The sequence below is a fragment of the Hippocampus comes genome, unplaced genomic scaffold (assembly GCF_001891065.2).
Source record: "Hippocampus comes isolate QL1 unplaced genomic scaffold, H_comes_QL1_v1.1 scaffold261, whole genome shotgun sequence".
NCBI classification, from domain to species: Eukaryota; Metazoa; Chordata; class Actinopteri; order Syngnathiformes; family Syngnathidae; genus Hippocampus; species Hippocampus comes.
The window spans coordinates 4,555,583-4,578,276 of record NW_017805824.1 but is presented as its reverse complement, the minus strand read 5'-3'; the positions used below and the strand labels follow the sequence as shown (position 1 = coordinate 4,578,276).

General features: G+C 41.0%; 1 protein-coding gene across 4 annotated transcripts; it reads right to left on the bottom strand.

Annotated features, from left to right (window-relative positions):
• Positions 1-1,290: 1,290 nt before the first annotated feature.
• On the bottom strand, positions 1,291-22,272 carry phka2 (phosphorylase kinase, alpha 2 (liver)). 4 transcript variants are annotated; one of them, XM_019886485.1, is made up of 32 exons: positions 21,656-22,272; positions 17,799-17,957; positions 17,076-17,123; positions 16,833-17,001; positions 15,820-15,902; positions 15,663-15,743; positions 14,947-15,045; positions 14,325-14,471; positions 13,791-13,844; positions 13,195-13,317; positions 12,962-13,057; positions 12,032-12,139; positions 11,850-11,928; positions 11,244-11,378; positions 11,044-11,153; positions 10,818-10,962; positions 10,275-10,353; positions 9,668-9,819; positions 9,335-9,502; positions 8,362-8,465; positions 8,113-8,255; positions 7,868-8,030; positions 7,447-7,526; positions 6,268-6,346; positions 6,059-6,188; positions 5,440-5,541; positions 5,183-5,298; positions 5,069-5,095; positions 4,767-4,820; positions 3,098-3,331; positions 2,222-2,422; positions 1,291-2,144 (listed from the first exon to the last, which is right to left on the bottom strand). In XM_019886485.1, exons 1-32 carry the CDS (start codon positions 21,731-21,733, stop codon positions 1,971-1,973), a joined length of 3,720 nt encoding a protein of 1,239 aa, XP_019742044.1. In that variant the 5' UTR covers positions 21,734-22,272; the 3' UTR covers positions 1,291-1,970. The 4 variants fall into 4 exon arrangements, with proteins under 4 accessions (XP_019742044.1, XP_019742045.1, XP_019742046.1 ...); XM_019886486.1 differs by having other exon boundaries at positions 8,113-8,249; XM_019886487.1 differs by lacking the exon at positions 5,069-5,095 and having other exon boundaries at positions 4,767-4,822; positions 5,182-5,298; positions 21,656-22,271.
• Between the last annotated feature and the right edge of the window lie 422 nt (positions 22,273-22,694).

The window sequence follows — 22,694 nt, the reverse complement described above, 5'->3', positions numbered from 1 at the left end:
CAACCTAAGATGGTGGACATTCAGGATCTTAACACTCCTCCACCTTCCATTTGAGGATACCCCCAGAGAAAGGTTCAATAGGGTTTAGCTCTGGAGACTGCTTGACCAGTCCATCGGCTTTACCCTCATCCTCTTTAAGAAGGCAGAGGTCATCTTGCAGGTGTGCATTAGGTTGGAATACTGCCCCGCGGCCCAGTTTCCAGATAGAGGGGATCATGCTCTGCTTCAGTATGTCGCAGTACATGTTGGCAATCGTCGTTGCCTCAATCAACTGTAGCTCCCAATGCTGGCAGCACTTGTGCAGCCCCAGGCCATGACACTCCCACCCTCAGGTTTGACTGTAGGCAAGACACACGTGTCATTTTACTGCTCACCTGGTTGCCGCCACACACGTTTGACACCATCTGAACCAAGTAAGTAAGTATCTTTGACTCCTCAGACCACAGGACGTGGTTCCAGTGATCCATGTCCTAAGTATGCTTGTCTTCAGCAAACCTCCTTTTGGGACAAGAGCCGTGCAGACCAATTTGAGCAATGTGCAGAATATGGTCTGAGGATTGACAGGCTGACACGTCATCCTTTCAACCTCTGCAGCGATACTGGCAGCTATCACGTGCATATTTTTGAAAAGACAACCTCTGGATGTGACACTGAGTATGTGCACAGCAATTCTTTAGTTAGTTCGAGGGCTGTTCTGAGATGATCTTGACCACGTTTGGCAATCGTCGTTGCCTCAATCAACTGTAGCTCCCAATGCTGGCAGCACTTGTGCAGCCCCAGGCCATGACACTCCCACCCTCAGGTTTGACTGTAGGCAAGACACACGTGTCATTTTACTGCTCACCTGGTTGCCGCCACACACGTTTGACACCATCTGAACCAAGTAAGTAAGTATCTTTGACTCCTCAGACCACAGGACGTGGTTCCAGTGATCCATGTCCTAAGTATGCTTGTCTTCAGCAAACCTCCTTTTGGGACAAGAGCCGTGCAGACCAATTTGAGCAATGTGCAGAATATGGTCTGAGGATTGACAGGCTGACACGTCATCCTTTCAACCTCTGCAGCGATACTGGCAGCTATCACGTGCATATTTTTGAAAAGACAACCTCTGGATGTGACGCTGAGCATGTACACAGCAATTCTTTGGTTAGGGCGAGGGCTGTTCTGAGTGGAGCGTGTCCTGTTAAACTACTAGATGGTCTTGACCAGGATGCCGCAGCTAAAATTCAGGGTGTTGGCAATCTTCTGATAGCGCAGGCCATCTTTATGCAGAGCAACTACACTTTTTTCAGGTCTTCAGAGAGTTCTTTGTCATGAAGTGCCATTTTGAACTTTCACTGGCCACTCTGACTGCTGGAATACCAAAACTGTGCTCAATTTGGACATTTTCACTTCGGGGTGGACTCATTTTTGTTTCCAGGGGTTATATATTTGTGTAATTTCTTCAGTGTTATCCCATGAAGAGATATAGTTACATAGATGCAGAAATGTGTACTCACTTTTGTGAGCTACTGTAGATCCCGATTAAAATGATGTGCACAATCCAGGTTTACAAATGAAGTGTCAAGACCATCATAACAATATGATATAATCGGATACATATTACAATCACATGCCTCTTCATATGTCTTTCAGGAGCACCTAGTTTGGAAAGACAATTCAGCACACCAGTTGCAACTAGGGCACTTGTTGAAGTAATGTTTGCAATAATTACCGTAATGCTTATTTCCCCATCGTGAGACTAATAATGGTTATCTTGAAATAAAGACGTTTGAGCATTTATCCAATATCAAGAAAATCCATTTTAAGGTTGTACTGATGGGCTACATATTAGTAAGGAAAAAAAACATTACTGGTAAGAGAGTCATTCTGCCAGTGGGCTGAGTTGTTGTAAATGCAGTTGAGTTAAGATGGATGTCAAGGACATTGAATAAATGTTGGACAGCATTTTTTTTGAATGATTTACTTCTTCACTGCATCAGGCAGCTTGAACTCGGCAGGAAGTCCTGAACATATGTGATCGCCGCTTTCGACAAATACGTCATGGTGCCATAACGGCCACTGGGGGCGCTGTCATAGAAAAAGTTGCAAATTCCTGTTGCTGGGTCCTTCTGAAGGAAATAGTCACAGGCACTGTGAGATTTCTGGGCATGGAGAGAAAGAAGGACTTAGTGGACACGGTCCTCCAAAAAGGAGGCTCCTTGGTATCAGTACACTGTACCTGATCGTTGAGGAACAGGTTGTTGGCCATGTGTAGGATGCGCTCCACATGGATGACACCCCCAATGCTGTCAACGTCGACGTCGGCTACCAGGCCCAGAACCGTCAAGGTCTCCACCAGCAGCTGTCTGTATTCCGGTTGAGGCACGTGGTTGAGAACCGACTCCACCTGCACTGCAAACTTGATCTCTCTTGCTGTCATCTACACAGAAGGCAGGAGAAAGCATCCATGCAGATCAGTGTTTCCTGACGGTTAGTGAGCTACAAAGATTTGTTTTTCACCCGAAAATTGGGATAAGAAGCTTTTATCAACCAGTAGTTATCACAGCACACACAGGAAATCTGCTAACCTGTTTTCCGGGTTTGGTCACATGACGTTCTGTGCAAAACGGGTTAAGTCTGATTAAAGCTGACTGTTATGCTAAAGGTTTTCTCAAATCAAGCCTACATAAATGTTTAACGCTTCAAGTCCACCAAATGCAATGTTTGTTGATTCATACATGTAACAAAATACTCGTGCATCTGCACATAGCCTGCGAAAGGTCAACTTTTCATCTCGAAAGAATGTATGAGGTTCAAGAACAGCGTTATCAAACGCGGACGGTTTCATGAGTGAGCTTGAGGGTCTTCAGTGTCACAATGCACGGGCGAGGGCGACGGATTTATTACAACCCTTCACCTTTGCTCATTTATTTGCGATCCACCCTTCATGACCAACCAAAATTTCATGATGATTAAGTCTTTCAACTTTTAAATTAATTGTCAAGAACACAAAAGATAACCTGGCATCTTTTGCAGTAACCAAGTGTGTCCCAGCTGTTCTTGCTTTTCCCTAGTCACTGCCTGCCTGTTTCAGAAAACAAACATGGACACTTACCTCTCTTGTGGTGGACGAGGGTAAGACGTAGCCATCAATGGACAGGCCGTGGCACTTCTGCAGAATCTTCCACACTTTCTGGTAAAAACCCACTGGGACTCGGTTGATAGCTCCATCCAATCTGCGTCTCCTGAGCCACTGGCCTTGCCTCTCCTCCCAGTGCAGCTGCCCATCACCTTGACCAGAGCCCACTGGGGACAACATCCCACTGGGAGTGGAGGGGCTGCTACAACGCTGCGGAGAAATATATTTGACTTGCTTTCGGAAGTGTGATTGATTACATGTTGCAACGTAATCTGCCCTAAATGCATTTGTTGTGAACCGTGCACTAGAGCAATGATTTCCAACCATTGTGCCATGAGAGATCATCAGGGGTGCCCCGAGAAATGATCCAATTTCTAAAAGTCATGCATTTAGTACACACAATGTATTGCTGTTCATCTATCTATGCCAGTGACATACACTGACAGGCAGAATAATAACATCTTCCACTAGTTAGCAGAAGATACAGAATGAACCCATTTTTTGTGACAATTATGTATGGTGGAGTGCCATGAGGTAATGTAAAATATGGCCCAATGACGGTTGGGAAACACTGCACTAAAAGAAAGTGGAGCCTTTCAAGATGATTCCGCATCATTAGTACACCTACACAGTCTGATTGAGATGCAATAGAACAAGAACCGTGTCTTTTAATGACAACACTCAGAGAGGTATTAATATAAAAATAGGAATATTGTATTTTGCCACAGTGTAGAACTGCACTGCATCATACTGAGAGATGTTTGCTATATTTAATACCCACGGGCCCTGCCCCAATGTACTTAAATAAGAATAATTACAATTAGAAATATTGTATTTGACAAAAATAGTGCTTACATTTTTGTACTTTATTAAAATATATATATATATATATATATATATAGTAATTGCAATTAAATAGAACGCAAAGAATTAAGCAGCTTTTGTATAGTTCATTTATTGTGCAACTCCTTCTTGTGTGTCATTATTGTGTGTTGTTGTTTTTTATGCCGTTTTCACAGAGGATGAAGAAAAAATGCCTGGAAATATGATATTCTGCTTATAAGTGTTACGGCACCATTTGTGCTACAATATCCATTGCGTAAAGGGTTAACATTGTGACAACAATGCTAGTTTTGTTAGCCCGCCTCAGACATTTTGCATTGTGTGTTAGCTTTAAGCTAACAGACTCTCATATAAGGCAGAATTATGGAGTTATTTCAAATATACAAACATAATTATCTTTATTTTATGTTTAGTTTGACAGTAAACTTCAACTGGGAATGGCAACAATTGAAAAATTGTTTCTTATTGTGACATTACCAAATCAAGCCCCCCTCCCCCCCCAAAAAAAAAAAGATTACAAAATTCGGCCCAGTGATGGCTTGTATCTCAAAATAACTCTGATTGAATCACTCACAAGTCAAGGTTAGACTGTGAATACTGGAATGATGATTTGGCTTGAGGACAAGAAAAATGAAAGCCAAATTGTAAGGCTCTACCTGCAAAACATTACGTTCATTTAAATATAGTTACTGTTAATATACTTTCATGTGAACATTCAGTGAACAAAAAAAAAAATCATCAAAATGAACCCTTCAAATGCCGAATGAAATGAATTGAAAGCAGATGAGGTGAAATGTTTTACCGTGGAGCGAGGAGAGGTGACATTGCTGCATGTGGAGAGGCTGCCGCTGACGATCTACATAAGCACATGGATGACACATGACATGAAATTTGAGATGCCTTCATGCATCCTTCGAGGCGTAATGCGATGAATGAAATCAGCTCAAAAGGGTTACAAATGAGATTATTTCATGATCTTGTACAGAGAGAGCAAGAGTGAGCGGCCATTCCGGTAATGGAACTACAGCACGAAAATGTCAAATAGCAAGCATCATATTTATGTGTGTGTATATATATATATATATTTTTTTTTTGTAAACCCACACTGAGTGGCCGGGAGTCATCCAACTGCAACCAAAGGCAAAAGAAAAACTATTATTGACACACTTCATTGATGCCGTCTAGTGGCTGACAGTGGAATGACTCCAAATAAACAAGTCTGATTTCACTCTTGAGTTTGTGTATTCCTGAGCGCTCCGTCTTGGTGGCTCCAGTGTGTCCTAGTTCATGGATAGAGATGGCCGGACTGGTAGCTGTTGACTGGATGGGTCGCACTGATGCATAGGGATAAAAAAATATACTTCTAATGTATATCCAACAGGCAGAATATAAGGTCCAATTACAGACACTAATGAAATCCAATAGCGGGTTGACTCCCTGCTGCTCTCACTCAGATAAAGTAGTTGAAAACTCACTGCTTTTTTCCACGCCAAACTCCTTGCCACTGAGGATGTGGTGCAGCAAGTTCTTCATGCCAAAAGGACTCAGACTCATCAGACTTTCAGAGGCCTCTTCCCCTACAAAGGAATGAAGCCTTTTTGAAACAATTCCATTATGTTATTGTTCATTTTTCATGGTATGGTCTGGGTCAGTTTCCACTTTCCAGTTTTCCTTCTTATGAAGAATATCTTCATCATAATTATCAACTACAGGTTGTTTTAAAAAGTATTAATAGCATGCCACACAGGGAGGCCAGAGCTGGAATTGAACCCGGTACCTCTGCACTGTGAGGTCAACGCGCTGGACCACCGGGCTGCCCCCCGAATGAAGTAACCGCCCTATTTGCTAATCCCCTTTTTTTTCTACATTCGTATACAGTATTTGAATAATGATGACAAAATATCCACTCTTATCAGTTTCACCTAAAGTGTTTTGATATTTGAGGGTCATTTATTGGAATCTTTCGGAGAATTGTCCATATGCTCACACGTCAATCAGAAGCACTTGGAATGGTGGAGGGTGTGTGCTGCCCCCCAGTTAACATGAATGTGCAGGTGGGTCTGTGCCAAAGTGTGAAAGCAAGCAAATTCCTACCAGAGCATCGCAGACTGCGAGCCAACTCGGTGGCCATCACTTGCATGATGAGTCCTATTCTCAGTCGGAGCATGTCTCCAAATAGGGCGGGCTGGGAGCGCACATACATAGCCAAGTAGACCATGATTTCCTGCAAGACCAGCACACGTCTCACAGTAGTTGTCACAGGAGGGGGGAAAAAAAAATTGACATGTCATCCCTCTAATCACCTGAGTGAGAACAGCAACACTGATGTCCTGACCGCTGGCTTCAAAGATGAGAGCGTTAAGCTCCTCAGGGGGGAGAGGACTGGAAAAGAAATGATCATCAACGATCTCCTCCTCTCCTCTGACACTCACTCCCTCAACACTCCCTTACTTGACCTCAGAGCCGCTTTGGACACCATAACTCACTCCAACCTCCTCACCCGTCGTTGAGTCCTCCCTTAACATCACTGGCACTACTCTCTCCTGGTTAAAATCATACCTCACCAACCGCCACCAGTTCATCAGGATAAATCTCAGCCCCAGTCACCCAAGGTGTCCCCCAAGGCTCATGCTTGGCCCCTTTTTCTTTATCCTTTACATACTTCTTCTTAGTCACATCATACGCCACTAAGCTCTCAATTTCCACTGCTACACTGATGACACCCATCTCTAAATCTCCGCCGACACTGCTGCCACTCATTCTACCATGATCAACTGCCTTTTAGACATAAAAAGCTGCATGCAGACCAACTTCCTCAAACTAACAAAAATAGCAACAAGTCAGAAATCCTCATCATCGACCCAAAATCACTTCACACATTCTGTCCTGGCTTCTCACTTTCTATTGACGGCTCTCCCATTCATATCGGTAACCGTGGCATCATCTTTGATCAGTCACTCTCACAACTAGAAGACTGCAATAGCATCCTTTAGGGTTTACCCACAAAAACCCTCAATAAACCTCAATACATCCAAAATCATGATGCCCGTCTCCTCACCCACTCCCGCACCAGGGATCAACACCTACACTGACTCCCCATCCAACAATGAATCCAGTATAAAACTCTTCCCATCACCTTCAAGGCACCCATATTGTTTTTAATATTACGAGTATCTTATTTTTTTATTTCGTCTTATGCCTATAATAATAATAATAATACATTACATGTATAAGCGCCTTTCAAAACACTCAAGGACACTTTACAATCAAAACAAGAACAATAAAACCACAGATAAAATTATAAATAATTTGTTGTTCTGTTTTTTTTTAAATTATTCATTGTCTTTTACGATGTAAAGTATGTGGAGTGTTTTTTAAAGCATATGCAAATAAAATGTATTATGATGATGATGATGATTATTAGTATTATTATTGTGAACAATTCAAACACCAACTGTCAGTTTTTAGCAACTTTGACTTACACTGTGATGACTCTTTCCCTGGGTTCAGGAGGAAGACCCACGGTAATTTGCTTGTGGTGGGAAATAAGATCTGTGCAGGCCTGTGCAACACACAAATAATAATGTTGTATTTATTATCATATTGAATCGAATTTTTTAAGAACAGTATTCATTTGAACACTGTTGCTATAGATCAGGGGTGCCCAACTTTTTTTGACCAAAGGTCTACTTTTCAAGCCAATCAACTTTCGTGATCGGCCATTACCGCACACGCGCGCACAGGGACACACACACACCCACACACACACACACACACACACACACACACACACACACACACACACACACTGTCCTGCTGTGAACATCAAGAAGACCAAGTGCAGTTTGAAAAGGCCTTAACTTAATTTCACTGCTATGATAGCCTAAAATTGTATTTCCTGACCTCAGCGAGGACCTCCACTCTCTTGCGCAGTATTCCCGAGATGTATCTGATGAGACCCCATTCCTTGCAGGCTCCAGCTTGCACATACAGCTCCTCCAATAGGGTGCGGACACTCACCCAACCATGGCCTGGACCTGACACCTCAACCAGCCAATCAGCTCCTCTAGCCAGCAAACACAAAAGAGCGTTTAAGTAGACAGATTTTTTTTTCTTTTGCCATCATTGCTTCTTTTTTTTTTCCTTACTTCATCATATAGAGAATGTAAAGGATGTCTGCTTGGTCTTGCAGAGTTGGACACTCCTTCAGCTGTCTCACCAGCACTGCAAAATCCATGTTGCCCTGGGCGTCTCGCGGCAAGTGGAGATCAGCTGCACTGCGACACTTTGTCCAATAAATTGGACAACATTGATTCAAATATATACGCAAATGGTTTCCCATATTGAGGGGGAAATCAGTCAAGTGAAGTCATTCGAAAATTTGCATATGTGACTACCTTGTGTTGCTTTGCATGTGAGGCAGGCTGAGGAACTTCCAACAGGTTGAGAGATTTGCGATGCTTGTTCATGAGAGGGACAACAGGTAGATACATGGAAGACTCTGTAAAGCATACAAATATGTGTGTTGTAATATACACAGTGCAATAGAGTAGCAACTCCACTTTACATTCATTGCAGAGTAGGGCAGAGTCTTTTACTGCCCTATAGTACTACGTGAGTCGGCCAATTGTTTTATACGGATTTGTAATGACATGCAGGACAAAGATACTACAAGATATTACCATTTTGAGTGAGTTGATTTTTATGTGAAAAATGCATAAAATGAGTTCTTTTTGTTGGTTTCATGTTCATCCGTTTTGTGCCATCCTTGAATTTTTATGCAAGCTAATGCTTTGCACTGGGAAAAAAAAATCACAGTATGTGGTTATGTTGTTATTTGCTTCCAACCCTTTGTTGTTGGGTTAGGATCGTGGACCTTTTATACATGCACCACAAACTGTATTGTCAAAATGAAATACTATACATTAAGTGCATATATTTTGCATGAACAGTATACACATACTTTGTCCATACATAAAATTGCTTTTTTGTCATCCATCATACATTTTGTCACTTTTGTCATACTAGTAAAAATGGTGTCCCCCTCCAGCATTTACAGGAAATTACTCATCCCTGCCCTTGGCGGTGCATGCAGAGGGCTTGTAATCAATCCCCTGTTTTAGGCTATGTGTCCACACCAGGCACACATCAGGATCATTCTTGCCTGCACTTGTCTGTTCTGTTTCACTCCTAAATTGGATCATGGCCCACCCCTGCTATGAGTAGTTTGTGCCTCACTATTTTTTCATATGGAATATTTCAAGGAGTCATAATAGCAAACAAATGTTCATTTTGTTATCAGGGATTGATTCTGACTTTTTCTGGGCATGCTTGCAGTTGGTAATGCAATAATAGACAACTCCAACTCACTGGGCACGTTAAGACCTTGAACCTGAGCCATCATAGACAGGATATCTCTGGTTGTGTGTTCAGCACTGAACACGTGGTGTTCCCCGCCCTGGATGGGAGGAAGATGACATCTGGTGGTGGTGCTGTGGAGGAGCTGCGTGAGGTACTGATCAAACATGTCGTTTGAGCCTATTAGAGTGAAGAAAAAAAAAAAAAAAAAAACAATTGGTTAGGGATTCACCTGGATCGTTCAAATAGATGCTTGCAAAAATGGGGGAATTTTCAAAGGTGGGAACTTTTAATGGGAGTTAATATACATCCGAAATCAAAATGAATATTGTCCCCATAATGTACCTGAAGGTTCACATTGGCTGTATTCTTCTCCATAGTCTTTCTCTTCCTCTTCATCCTCTTCAAGTAAGCTGTCGTCGTTTTCTTCATCCAAGAAGCTAAGTCGAGTGTGAAAGGAAGTGGTCTGTAAACTGGAGAGGTCCGACATCTGGATCCTGAAAGCACACCAAATCTTATGAACACTACTTACAAAAATTTAGGGATATGGGGCTTTCGGGTGAAATTTCAGGATGAACCTAATATACACTAGAAAATTTAAGGGTGAACTTATTTGAAGATTCTGTCATCTTTTGACTGCCCAACTGTTCAAAGTTGGGAGTTGAAACGGCAAAATTCATAACAGGTGTCTGATCCATGACACTTTCCAGGGACATCCACTTCCCTGCCTTTCTTTGACTCTTCTTGTCCCTCCATATGAACAGTTGGACATGTGGAATCAAAAGCTATGAGTAGGGTGAATTCAGTTCACCCGTAAGAGGTTACATCCATTTTAGTTTGTCTTGAAACTTCACGAGAAAGACCGTTACTATGATTTTTTTGGGGTGAGTGGTCTAAATTCTAATTATTCAACAGAGTTACACCCCCATGTGTGAAGCATGAGGAAACAGACCTTGAGCCCGCAAAATAGCCATCCTGCAGCTTCCTCAGCGTTGCTAGGATACATGGATCAATTGCATCTCCATCGTCAACTGGGAAAATGAGATAGTTGTAAAATGAAAACCTAATCATGACAAATAAAGTGATGAAAACTGCATTTGAAATGCGTTTGTGCATGTGTGTGCACGGGAGGGAAGAGTTATAACCTCCGCCCTCCCAACTGAACAACCTGCTCCCCCCACGCGACCCAAGGTAAAACTGTCTAGAGCCGCCACTCCCTCTCACACAATTAAAAACTCTCATGGTCATCAAAAAACACTCTCACACACACACACATACACACAGAGTGAGGAAAAAAACCTCTCACAGTGCCCCCCAAAAACTCTCCCACCACACATAAGAAAAGGGAGCATATTTGCTTGGCATCCGCTGTTCTTCTGTCCTTTTACATGTTAAAAAGTATAATAGGCTTTAATAGCTCATTAATTCATTTGAAATTTCTGCTCGTTTTCTTTACATTCACATGCAATGAAGGGTGTTGTACTTTGTGCTTTACCGAGCATGCTGCGGGTGATGGGGAAAGTCAAGGTGGGTCGTCCTGTCATCCTCCAGCAGGAGGAGAGGTAGGCCACCTCTGTACGCAACATCTCCACGATCATCTGGTTGTCCAGGGCCAAGTAGAAATGGTGCTGATCCAGAAACTTCACCATAGAAGAAGAAAGGATTGACAACAGAACAACCGAAGGGGAATGACGGAATCTTCAAGAGGAAGCTTGTTGTACCTGAGGGGTGAATATGTATGAGCGGTTCCTGATCTCATAAAATTTGGATGTTCCCAAAACTCCGATGTGTCTGTAGGGCCTGCCACTCAAATTCAGCTTCTTGCAATTCCCTGTGGCGTTGACACAGGAAAATAGGATCAGCATACAGTTGACCACTTTGAAAGAAGAAAGAAAACAGTATTTTGTTTGCATTTGAGTACCCAGTCGGACATAAATGTGGCTCAGGATGCGAGCAGGCAGGACCCTGATTGGCAGAACCTCGGACAACATTTGGACCTTTATCTCATGCTCATTCAATAACTTCTGGATGTCCTTCGATTCTGCTAAGACACAAACTGACACAAACACAAGTTTTAAAAAAACTTTTGTATCGACATTTATTCCATATCCTTGATATCCAGTTTCATGTTCCAGTCCACTTTTTTTTTTGCCAGTGCACTAGTAGAATGACTGCATCATCCTAGTAATGTTTTCTTTTCACTATGACTGTGACTTTCCCCTACTATTACTCATTACGGGTAAACTACAGTACTACGCTAGTAACACTATTAGGCCCAATGAGTAGGCATGTGTCATGCATTAGTAGTCTGCTGGACCTGACTAGCCAAAGTGCCCATAAGTAGTTTCCTTATGAGCAACATGTCCTAGTAGTATGCACAATGTGTCCAATTAATGTGCAGTAATGTCATATGGTAGTGGAAGGCAGTGACAGAATAAAACATTGGTAGTAAGACACACCCATGTCAATTTATTAGTGTGCTATGTTTTCTTACGAATGAGGACAAAGATTTCCACCTCAAACCAACCTTGAACTACAACATCAGGCTTTAAATTTGTGGAGAACCTCCTGTTGAGAGGATCGATCTCTCCTGGTGCCAAAAAGCCCTTCAAACAGAATGCACATGCGTTAAGTTTGGCTGCATCAACAAATGAGTGTAGCAGTTAACAACACAAGCGGTGCCATGGCTTCTATGCTACGTCCAGCTACCTCAGCCAAAAGGCAGCTCAGGATGTACAACGACTGTCCCCACATGTGAGGGACCTGGCCCATGGCTACTCGGTCCACAGAGTGCGGGTTGCTGTACTCCTCCTCCACCTACAATCACATACAGCTTCACACTTCCACATTGAATGATAATAATCATAATCGATCTCAAGTATAAACACAAAGAGACAGAAAAAGGGGACAATTAATGGAAGGCTGTTTGAGGATTTAGTGGATATCCCTACATCCAGGTTAAGGTTCATGTACGAGGATGCTCTTTGCCCACACAAATAAGACAATTCCCCACACTGTTAGAATGGCTTTTAATTACGGTTTGTTTGACTCCTGGTGCCACTTCAGTTTTGATACCATGCAATTAAACCACTTCTGCGCTGCTGAACTAGTAACACTACGAGGCCTGAGCGTTCAGCATGTGTCATGCACTACCTTCCCTGGACACTACTGGTAGAAGGAACAACATGTAGTTGTCTCAATAGTAGGCCAAAGTCCTACCTGTGTGGAGAAATGTTATTCAGTATTGGAAGGCAGTAGTGGACTTTGTTCTACTAGTCATTGGTATTTATTTCAGGAGAGAAAAAAGAGCATACAAGAACATGAATCTAGACCCAGATCCAGTTCAAAGTATCAGTTGTTCAATTATGCTCTAGTTGTCCTACTAGTGTGTAAAAATGTCAAACTGTAGAGGAAACAAAACTGTTGGGTGTTGTGCTGAAATATTCTTCAAATGAGGACAAAGAGTGTACTAGTTACTGGACCTCGATATTGAATAAAGTTCTATCTATCTATCTATCTATCTATCTATCTATCTATCTATCTATCTATCTATCTATCTATCTATCTATCTATCTATCTATCTATCTATCTATCTATCTATCTATCTATCTATCTATCTATCTCAGTGGAGCAATGTACCTTGTCAGTTGGTACAGCATAAAGTTCAGGCAGCAATTTGATGCCATTTTTCCCCCGGATCAATATGCCCTCCAGTGCCTCACGGTACTCCTGCACCTAAACACAACACACAATAGTTTTGTCCAATATTAATCTACAAGCGCACCCAGTCATAAAAAAAGAAAAAAATAATATATATATATATATATATATTTTTTTTTTCATCATTAAAGTAGCGAGGTTGTCTTTCTTACCTGCACTTGGTCTCCTGTAAAGATACCATCAAGAATGAGGTAGGTCCAGAAGACGGGCCACTCGCATTCAATATTCTCAAATAGCTTCAGCTCAGCAGGATCATAATGCAGCCGGGTTGGGTCCTGGGTGATAGGACAAAATATTTTTTTCACTCGTGATGGGAAAATGAAGCTTCAAGATGCTTCATGAACCAGTTGTATGTTTTGACTCCTCTACATGGCACTGTTGTTTTAAAGACAGGGGTTTAAGAATGTCTATGTGCTTTCAGCCCTATGTTGAACAGACAGTGCCATCTAGAGGAGTCCAAAAAAAAAAAAAACAAATACAACAACTGGTTCAGCATCTTAAAGGTTAGTTTTCCCATCGCTACAATTCACTACAGAGGTGCACTACTGCAATTCATTGAGTTCTAATAAAATAACTTTAAGTCATATAAGTCATATAAATTTGATGAAAATAAAACAATGAGATGATACGCTGCCAGGAAAAAAAATGCACTCTTCTACTTTCAGTGTTTTATGTAATAGTGCCTGGAGTGACATGACTAATTCTTGGAATATTTAGGCTTCATATGAAAGATTGCTGTAAGTCTTACCTCTTTAGGACAATGATATCCATCTCTGATGAAGCGGCAACAACCATAGCGTCCCTGACACAGAATACAAGGTTAGCAACATTTCTTTAGGATAATACAGTGTACCTTTACTGGTCCAAGATACAGAGTCTACATACAGTCGAACCCCATAAAGAAAAAGGACTAAAAAAAAAGTACATATACTGAAATAATGGTCTCATCTCAATTTATCCACAAGTTTACATATTGTGAAATTAATCCTGTTTTTTTTTTTTTTTTTTTTCTAACACAAAGGTACTATTCTGTTGAATGGAAATGTGTGGTTACCAGTTAATTGTACCTGCTGTCATCAAGTGGAAGAGCATTTCATTGTTCAGCCTGTCACTTTACATCGCTGGCATAGAAAGATGCATTATTCGTAGCGAATAAAAAATATTTTTTGGGATCCAAGAGAAATTGGATCATTTCCCACAAATGTGCCACAGCACAGTGGTTGAGACTACAAAAATACACCATTTCTAAATAGTGTTCACAAAATGCGGTCTTAAATAGTACCTGCAATTTCCCGATGATTTCCGACTTGGTGATGGCCACCAATTCTGCATCCTCCACTGCAAACGAGGGGAAAGATATAACAGACAGGAGGCCGGCATCTATCTCTTTGGAAGTTGAAGCTCTGGGCAGCATGGAGCACAGGATGGACTGAAGCGTGTCAAAAGAGGCGATTCAGAAGATTTTTACTTTGATATCTATCACAGCAGTGGAGGCACACACCCACCAGCCCTCTGCGTATGGAACGCTGTTTGAACATTTATGTGATACTTTGATATCCATCTTACGGTCCATACACTAAGTATGTTCTTTGTCCTCGCTCGTAAGATAACTAAGCACACTTGTCGAACAAGTATGACTTTCTTTTTTCCCATGCCTCCCACTACTGTATGAATTTCTCCACACTAACAGTTCGAAAAACGGCCCTCTCTTGTTTTGGCAAGGGGATTCAGGTACTATTCAGTGCAGGGGTGGATCAAGTCTTGTGGGATACAGGGCCATTGGCCACCCCCAAATCTTACATACACTATGTTCATACAGTAGTACTTTACAATGGATATCAAGGATGTCGAATAAATAACTGTCCATACTTGTACATGCTTGGAAGGTTGAAGGTATATTGTACCTGGCAGTGTTCCACTTCATCAGGAAGAACATGGATGACAGACTTTGGGCCACCGTGGGCACCAAAAAGATCCAGCTCATCGATAGCCTCTAGAGCAGCCTGAAGCCCACAAAACAAAGAACACATGCATACCTTGGTTTGGTTTGGATTGTACTTGAGTGTGCAGTACCTAATGCAGTAATTCCCAAACAATGCACAAATAATATACTGTATTGTTCATCTATCTATGCCAGTGGCATATGGTGACATGCAGAACAGTTAAATAATTGTCCACTAGATAGCAGAAGGTACATAATGAATCTGTGTTTACACTTTTTGTGACACTTTTGTTTTGTGATGTTCCATGAGATGTTTCAAAAGTAAAATATGTGCCTCAGCTATATAAAGTTTGTACACTGACCGAGAGAACTGATTGGTGAGTGTAAATACAGTAAACCCTCCCACGAACAAAATCTATGAATATATGAGGCACCCCTTCTTCAAAAGGGTTTGTCATTGCCTAGAGATGGCACAAACTGGCGGCAAATGACTACTTTTGTTTGAATGAAGTGCCTCAACTTACTTCAAATTGTTTCAAATTGGGACTAATGGCACAGAAATAGTGAATGAGGGAAAAAAGGCGAATCGGTTCCCCCTCGAAAAATCCCAGAGAATCTATGTGTGCCAGATCACAAATATGCAGGGTTCACTGTAATTCTAATTTGCAATTAAAATACCTTTGCGATTCCAACAGAGCTGCCATTGAGCTCGGGGATGCCCTGGTTGGTTTTGTCACCTCGTTCCCACATGCCATAATCCTGAAAGAAGGCAGCTGGCCTTGGTTCAAAATGTCTCAATTTCTCCACATTCTCTTCCCAAAATCATGATGCTTACCGCAACCTTGTATGCAGCCTCGATGTAGAAGACCAAGTTTTGGATAAAAGCCACCTCATCCAAGTTTGAGATGATACGAAGACCTGCGTGATCACACATTTTTTGGAGGGTCTATAATGTGATGTCCACAGAACATTGAGGCATTTAAACATGAACACGAAAAAAGTTGCAAAATAGCATTTACCACTCACATGGATCAAAAAAACTTGACGCACAACAAAAAAACATTCACAGTTAGAATTTTTTTTTTTTATCTTAACAGAGAGGTTGTTGACCAAAAGAGGTTTTGTGGGGTTTTTTTTTTTTGGTATGATTGAGTTTTTAGGTGTGTGTGAAAATTTGGGGGGTGAGTATGGGAGGTTTTCTCGTATGAATGAGATTGTTTTTTGTTGTTTGGGAAAATTTTTTGATATACGTGTGTGATATTTTCCAATGTTGTGCCCTGCGAGTGGCTGGCAACCGGTTCAGGGTGTCCCCCACCTACTCCCCAAAGACGGCCGGGATGGGCTCCAGCACCCACGCGACCCTTGTGAGGATAAAGCGGATCGGAAAATGAATGAATGAATGAATTTTCCAATGTGAGGGAGAGTGTTTTTGGTGTGTGTTGCATTTTTTGGTTGTGGATGGATTTTTAGTGCGCATGAAAAATCAAAGAATATTATAGTTATTGTTTTTAGTTTGAGATTTTTGGTGTGTGTGTGTCCGCGAAAGTCTACTGAGTGAGTGTGAAGCTAATTTTTGTGTGTTTGGATGATGTTGAGAGGCCTGGTTGGTGTGATATTTGTAGTACGAGAGTTTTTTTTTTTTTGTCTGTGTGTGTGTGTGTTTTGAGCGTTACAAATTTTTGAGTGAGTGTTAAACTTCTTTTAGTTGAGCAAAATTGTTTTTGTTGATTCTTTGTTGTGTGTTGACAGTGGTTTCATGTAAGTGAAATATTCTTTCATGTGCATGAGTGGTAAATGTTATTTTTGACCACTGAGAACACCTCATGCAAACAAAGCCAATCCCCAAACCTGAGGCCGTCATCTGTGCCAACATCAGCAAGTAAATCGAGGTGGCATCCACCTGAAGATGACCCCACTGGTCATCTCCCACCACTGTGGCACAAGTGGGAGTATCATATTTGGCATGCAAACAATCCTTGGTACTCTGACTGTGTTTGAACTTCTCCACCTTGGCAACCTGAAAACAAACAAGGCGGTGTCGTTACAGAAGAACAAGACCAGGAGTCAATCGCAAACAGAGGCATGTCTTACCTGTCTTATCATGCAGCGCAGAAGTCCTTGCATCAGTTTGACCACACTCTGTCAAGACAGCACATTACAGGAAATGCAGTTGAACTCCACTCAACTGACCATGAACATACTGTTATGGTGAAGATCCACACATGCATAGAATGGATAAAAAAAGTCTACACACCCGTGTTAAAATGTGTGTGATGTGATTAAAAAAAGGTATACCAAGATGAATCATTTCAAAACAATGAACAACATTAATGTGACCTATAATCTGAACAACACGATTTTTTATCTTATTGAGAAGTAAAAATAAACAACTGGAATAATGTGCTGCAAAACTGTGCACACCTTCTTATAATTGAGATGTAGCCGGACTGAGAGTTCAGCAATCGCATTCAAACGCATGTTAGATGGGAGTCAAAAGATATCTGACACCATACTGCATAAAATGCCTTGAAACCACCCCAAATCATGCTCAGCTGCTTTAGTAGGCTTTTCCTGACATTTATCTTGCAAAAGTCTTGAACTATCTGTCCATCAATCAATGTATCTGTATACTGTACTGTCAAAAGATTATAATACAAGATCAGTGCATTTGTAATCTTTTGCCCCTGTAACATTGACTTGTATTGAATCCTACAGAAGCACCTAAAATAAAAACTTTGAGCCAACATCCATATACAGTAAGCAAGTGGGAGGTGAAACAAAAGAGGAATGGCTACTACTGGCTTTCACAAACACCTGCTCCAGTTCGTAGGCCTTGGCCTTGTCCTCATCCCGGTCAGCATTCTTGCGATAGGCCATGCCCAGCCCCCACACGGCCAGAATACTGTACACGTTATCTCTCACCCAGGCATCCTTTTTCTGGGCACTGGCAGGCAGGAGCCCTGACACTGGATTCTGAAACACACACACACACACACACACACACACACACACACACACACACACACACACACACACATACATATTTACATCACAAAAATCAATACCAGGCAGAAGAATGGCCTTGAAAGCCTCCTGAAAGGTTTATTAGTTGACAGAGCCACTCTAGGAAGACAATTAAAATCAGCACACTGGTAGAATGACTTGCGTGCTCCAGTAGAACTGTATGGGTGGGACAACTACATGTTATTAATACGGCTAAACTATACTCTAGTTCATAGGTGTCAAACTCAAGGCCCGGGGGCCAGATTCGGCCCGCCACATCATTTTATGTGGCCCGCAAAAGCAAATCAAACATGTCAACTTCCAGTCAACTTCCATGATGCTCGCAAAAATGTGCTCCAAAATTTCCACATCTCATATGTAATAAATAAGTGAGATATTGTAGGCATTTTCTTGTTTCCAAACCCCTCATTGGAGTTACTTAAACAATAGTTGAATAAACCATTATTCCTGACTTACTGATAGGGTTTCACAGTCATAACAGCCCTCCAAGGGAAATGGGAACTACAATGCGGCCCGCGACAAAATTGAGTTTGACATCCCTGCTCTAGTTGTTCTGCATGCTACTACTAGTACGAGTGACATCCTAAAATTCTACTAGCTCTAGTCGTTAACATCTTGGGCTTCACTTTAGAACTACGAGGAGCATGCAGGTCAACTAGTACACAATTTTGTGCCACCAGCAATGTGGCTGTCCTCATAGTATGCCAAAGTTGTCCTACAAGGATGGACAAAGAGCATACTAGTACATGAACCTCGAGCTGGATATTAAGGGTTGGACTTGAGCGCACTAGAATAACCGTCTTACTACATGAGGTAAATATTTCTCCACTACTCTCTTCTATTTCTGCACTAGTAGCCGGACAATTTTGGCGTAAAAGTAGGACAACTACATGTTACTAAAGAGGCAAAACTACCAGTGCCAATTTGGTACTACTACAATAGAAAAGGCTACTAGTGTGTTACTGACTAATTACAAAGTATTAGTAAGGTTTAATTGTGTACTAGTAGGCCAGTAAAAATGTGAATACGAAATCACAGCTGTTCTACTTGCTCACCATAGTTATTTTACTAGTGTGCCCTACTTGTTCTATTTGTAAGCTGATTTGTCTTACTAGTGAAGGCAACATGTATACTAGTACACTAGGGTTAGCATGCACTAGGAGAACAATGGTGTCGTAGTCGTAATGTTTTCTTTTCCACTTCCTTTCACTAGTATGTTACATTTCTGCACACTAGTAGGACAATTTTGACATATTAGTAAGGCATTTCGCTAGTGAGTCAAAACTATATACTGGTGGCCATTTTGGTGCTAATAGTGGGTCCGCGAGGCTACTAGTGTAAATCACATGCCTTCTAGTTGGGTTTTGTTATGTTGCTAGTTTACTAGTCAGGTTTGATTGCAAACTAGTAGGCCAAATGTGAAATTAGTAGTGGAAAAAAAATTCTAGTTAGTAGTAATTCTACTAGTGGGCTGAAGTGCACTACGAGTGAGGAGAAAGAGCATACTAGCTCATAGACCTCAAGATGGATTTCAAGTACAACAAACCGCAGCTACAACAATTACGTAAGTAAATGACTGCAGGGTTTTTCTTGCCCTGCATTAATTTGCACTGAATCTGATAGACTTTGCTTCAGTGATACACGGAGCTAAGAAGGCAATAGTATCTTGCATAACAAAAATAACACACTGCTACTTCATTGTAGATTTTCCAAAAAGGAAATGAATGAATGAATGAAAATACATACAGTCATGCAGATTTCTTTTTTTCTAATTATTGAATTCCTGCATTGAAAGACTATTAGTTTCAACTGCAAATCTTCACAGGGCGGATGTTTTCTAGTTCCCTAACAGATACGAGCCTCTTACAAGGCAAATAAAGGAAAATGATCAATTATGGAACTGTGTCAGCAGAGAGGAATACAGTATAGGGGCTGGGGGAAGTGGCATAAGCGGCATAAGTACAAAGCAGACGTGTCCAACGTGCTTCAAGGGCCGAGTCCCAGGCAGGAGGCCTCAATCTACAGCAGGGTTGACCTTTGCCCATGTTTGTTTCGATGCACTTCACACTGGTGAAGTCTGAACCTCAAGGGACAACAGAACATCCGGATTTGTCGATGCAAACAAACACACAGCACGTCCCTAAATATTTACTCCCACAACCGATAGCTGACCTTTAAACACTGTTTTGGCCAAATTGTTGGGAAGACTTTGGATTAACCAATGTGGGTCAATTCAAGGAAAATTCTAATGCACTTGTTTCAATCAAAATAATATACATATTCTATTTTTAACTAATATTTAGTGTCACTTATATACTGTTTCACATGAATAAAGTTATATTTTGTCAATTTGCATTGCACCAAATACCAGAACACATTTAAAGATCTTACTTGACTCTGCATCTCATTAGATTTGGTGAATGTCCAAAATAAAGTGGCATGTGGGCAGAATTGCACAATGAATTTGATTTGATCTGCTTCACTTGACACTTTATATTGCTAATGACTCTTTGTACATTTGCGTATATGCCCTAAAGTTATACTGTATTGACAGCTGTGCTTCTCAAAGTGTGGTACAAGTATCACTATTGGTGCGCGGGCTTCCTCTAGTGCTATGCGCAAGAATCACAGAATAAATGTTCAAACTGTGCATAATAAGATAAGAAAAACTTTATTAGTCTCGCAATGGAGAAATTCCCAATTCATAATGTTAGTGTCTTAAATATTGCGTTTGATCAAGTTGAGTACAAAGGTTGAGTCCAGTTGAGTTGTATTCAACTTAAACTTTGCATTCAATCTTTTCGAAACGTTTGTTTTCAAACATTTATTTGCTGTTTTTTTATGTAACTTTCATGTGCAATACATTTTGATTGAATCATGATTCAAACATTTGCTTTAAACAACAAAGCGTATGAGGGAAAAGTGGTTAGGATTGCACGATTCTCCGTGTTTTATGTTATGTGTTGTGTTTATTTTACTTTGTGTTAACTGTTTTGTTAAGCGCTGTGTTACAGCTGTTGTGAAAGCGCTATATAAATCAGGATGTATTGTTTTGTATTGCATAAACACAATATAATAATAATAACAATAATAATAAAATTTTAAAAGCTTAGAAAATATATAGTAGCTATACCTTTCAAAAAATGACGTTTTCTATAACTAAAATATCCCTGCCCATTAAAACAAACATTTCTTAATCATCTTTGTCAGTCATTCTTAAATTTTACGACGGGAAAAAATACTTAGCTCTCCAAATACCACCATGAATACGAACATATAACCACAGGAGCGAGGTACAGTATATCAGTGTTCATAGAAAACGAGAAAGATGTTTAAATTCATTTGTCAACTACTGTAAAATTATACTGTTGTAACACTGCACTTAAAAACTGTAAAATTAAAAATGTACTTAAATAATGATTCAATGAAAACGCATCGCACATAAAAATTCAATACAAATGTTGAATTTAAAAGTTAACAACAATTGGGTAGTATTTAGGCAGTAATTCTTTCACATGCCACATGAGGGAACCGGCGTACCACTAGTGGTACTAGTACCACATTTTCAGAATCACTGTTTCTGTTGTTGTCCAAATCTCAAACTCGATTTTGGCAAGAACTTTCAAATGCAAACACGTATTGAGTACCTGGTGACACAGAATAGTCTCCTGGACAAGCCTGGCATATCCATCCAGCCTCACTCCCGAATTACTGCGGCTCCTCATCCTCGCTTCACAGTCTGGTTATGTCCGAAAAAGCCCTACGTCACATGTTTAATGTGCAGATCACGGTACGAAGACGCTCCAACAAGCCACCCCTGCACTGCAGTCAGTGAACCATCCTGAGCAGGCGTCGTCACACTCTCCCCTCTTCAAACGGCTTTGCTACGCTTTCCTACCGAAGAGCATCCACCTGGCTTTTTGATATTATTGACATAAACGGACGCAAAAACAGCGAAGACGTCAAAGGCAGTGGTTGGTTGTCACAAATGAGGCTCTGTCGCATGTAGACCGAAAGGGGAAGGGGAAAAAAATGCACCTTCGTGTAACTACACGTTTTCGTCAACAGATGGGGCTAAATGACTTTATTGTCAGCGTTGACGTAACCGTTCATGTTCAGAGTCCTTCTGCACCCAATGCTTACCGGAATCCAATCATTTCAGAATTGGAGCACAATTTAGGCTCCAACATTTTTGACAAACGAGTCATTTGTTTCATTTCTATATTTTTCACGAAAGATGACGACTAAACCCTGATATAAACTAATTCGCGGATGGTTGTTTGTCTATGTGTCCCCCCTCGATTGGCTGGCGATCAGTTAATCAGTTCAGGGTGTACCCCGCCTAATGCCCGAAGGCAGCTAGGATAGGCTCCAGCACGCCCGCGACCCGAATGAGAATAAGCAGGGTAGAAAGGAGATAAACCGTTGTGTGTGTGTGTGTGTGTGTGTGTGTGTGTGTGTGTGTGTGTGTGTGTGTGTGTGTGTTTCAGAATCCGAGATATTTTATATATATATATATATAGATAGATAGATAGATAGATAGATAGATAGATTGATTGATTGATTGATTGATTGATTGATTGATTGATATAGATATAGATATAGATATATGATAAAAGAAATATGCTGACTTGTAACGTAAGTAATAACGGTACGTTTCAGCCAATCACAATGCGACTCTGTTAG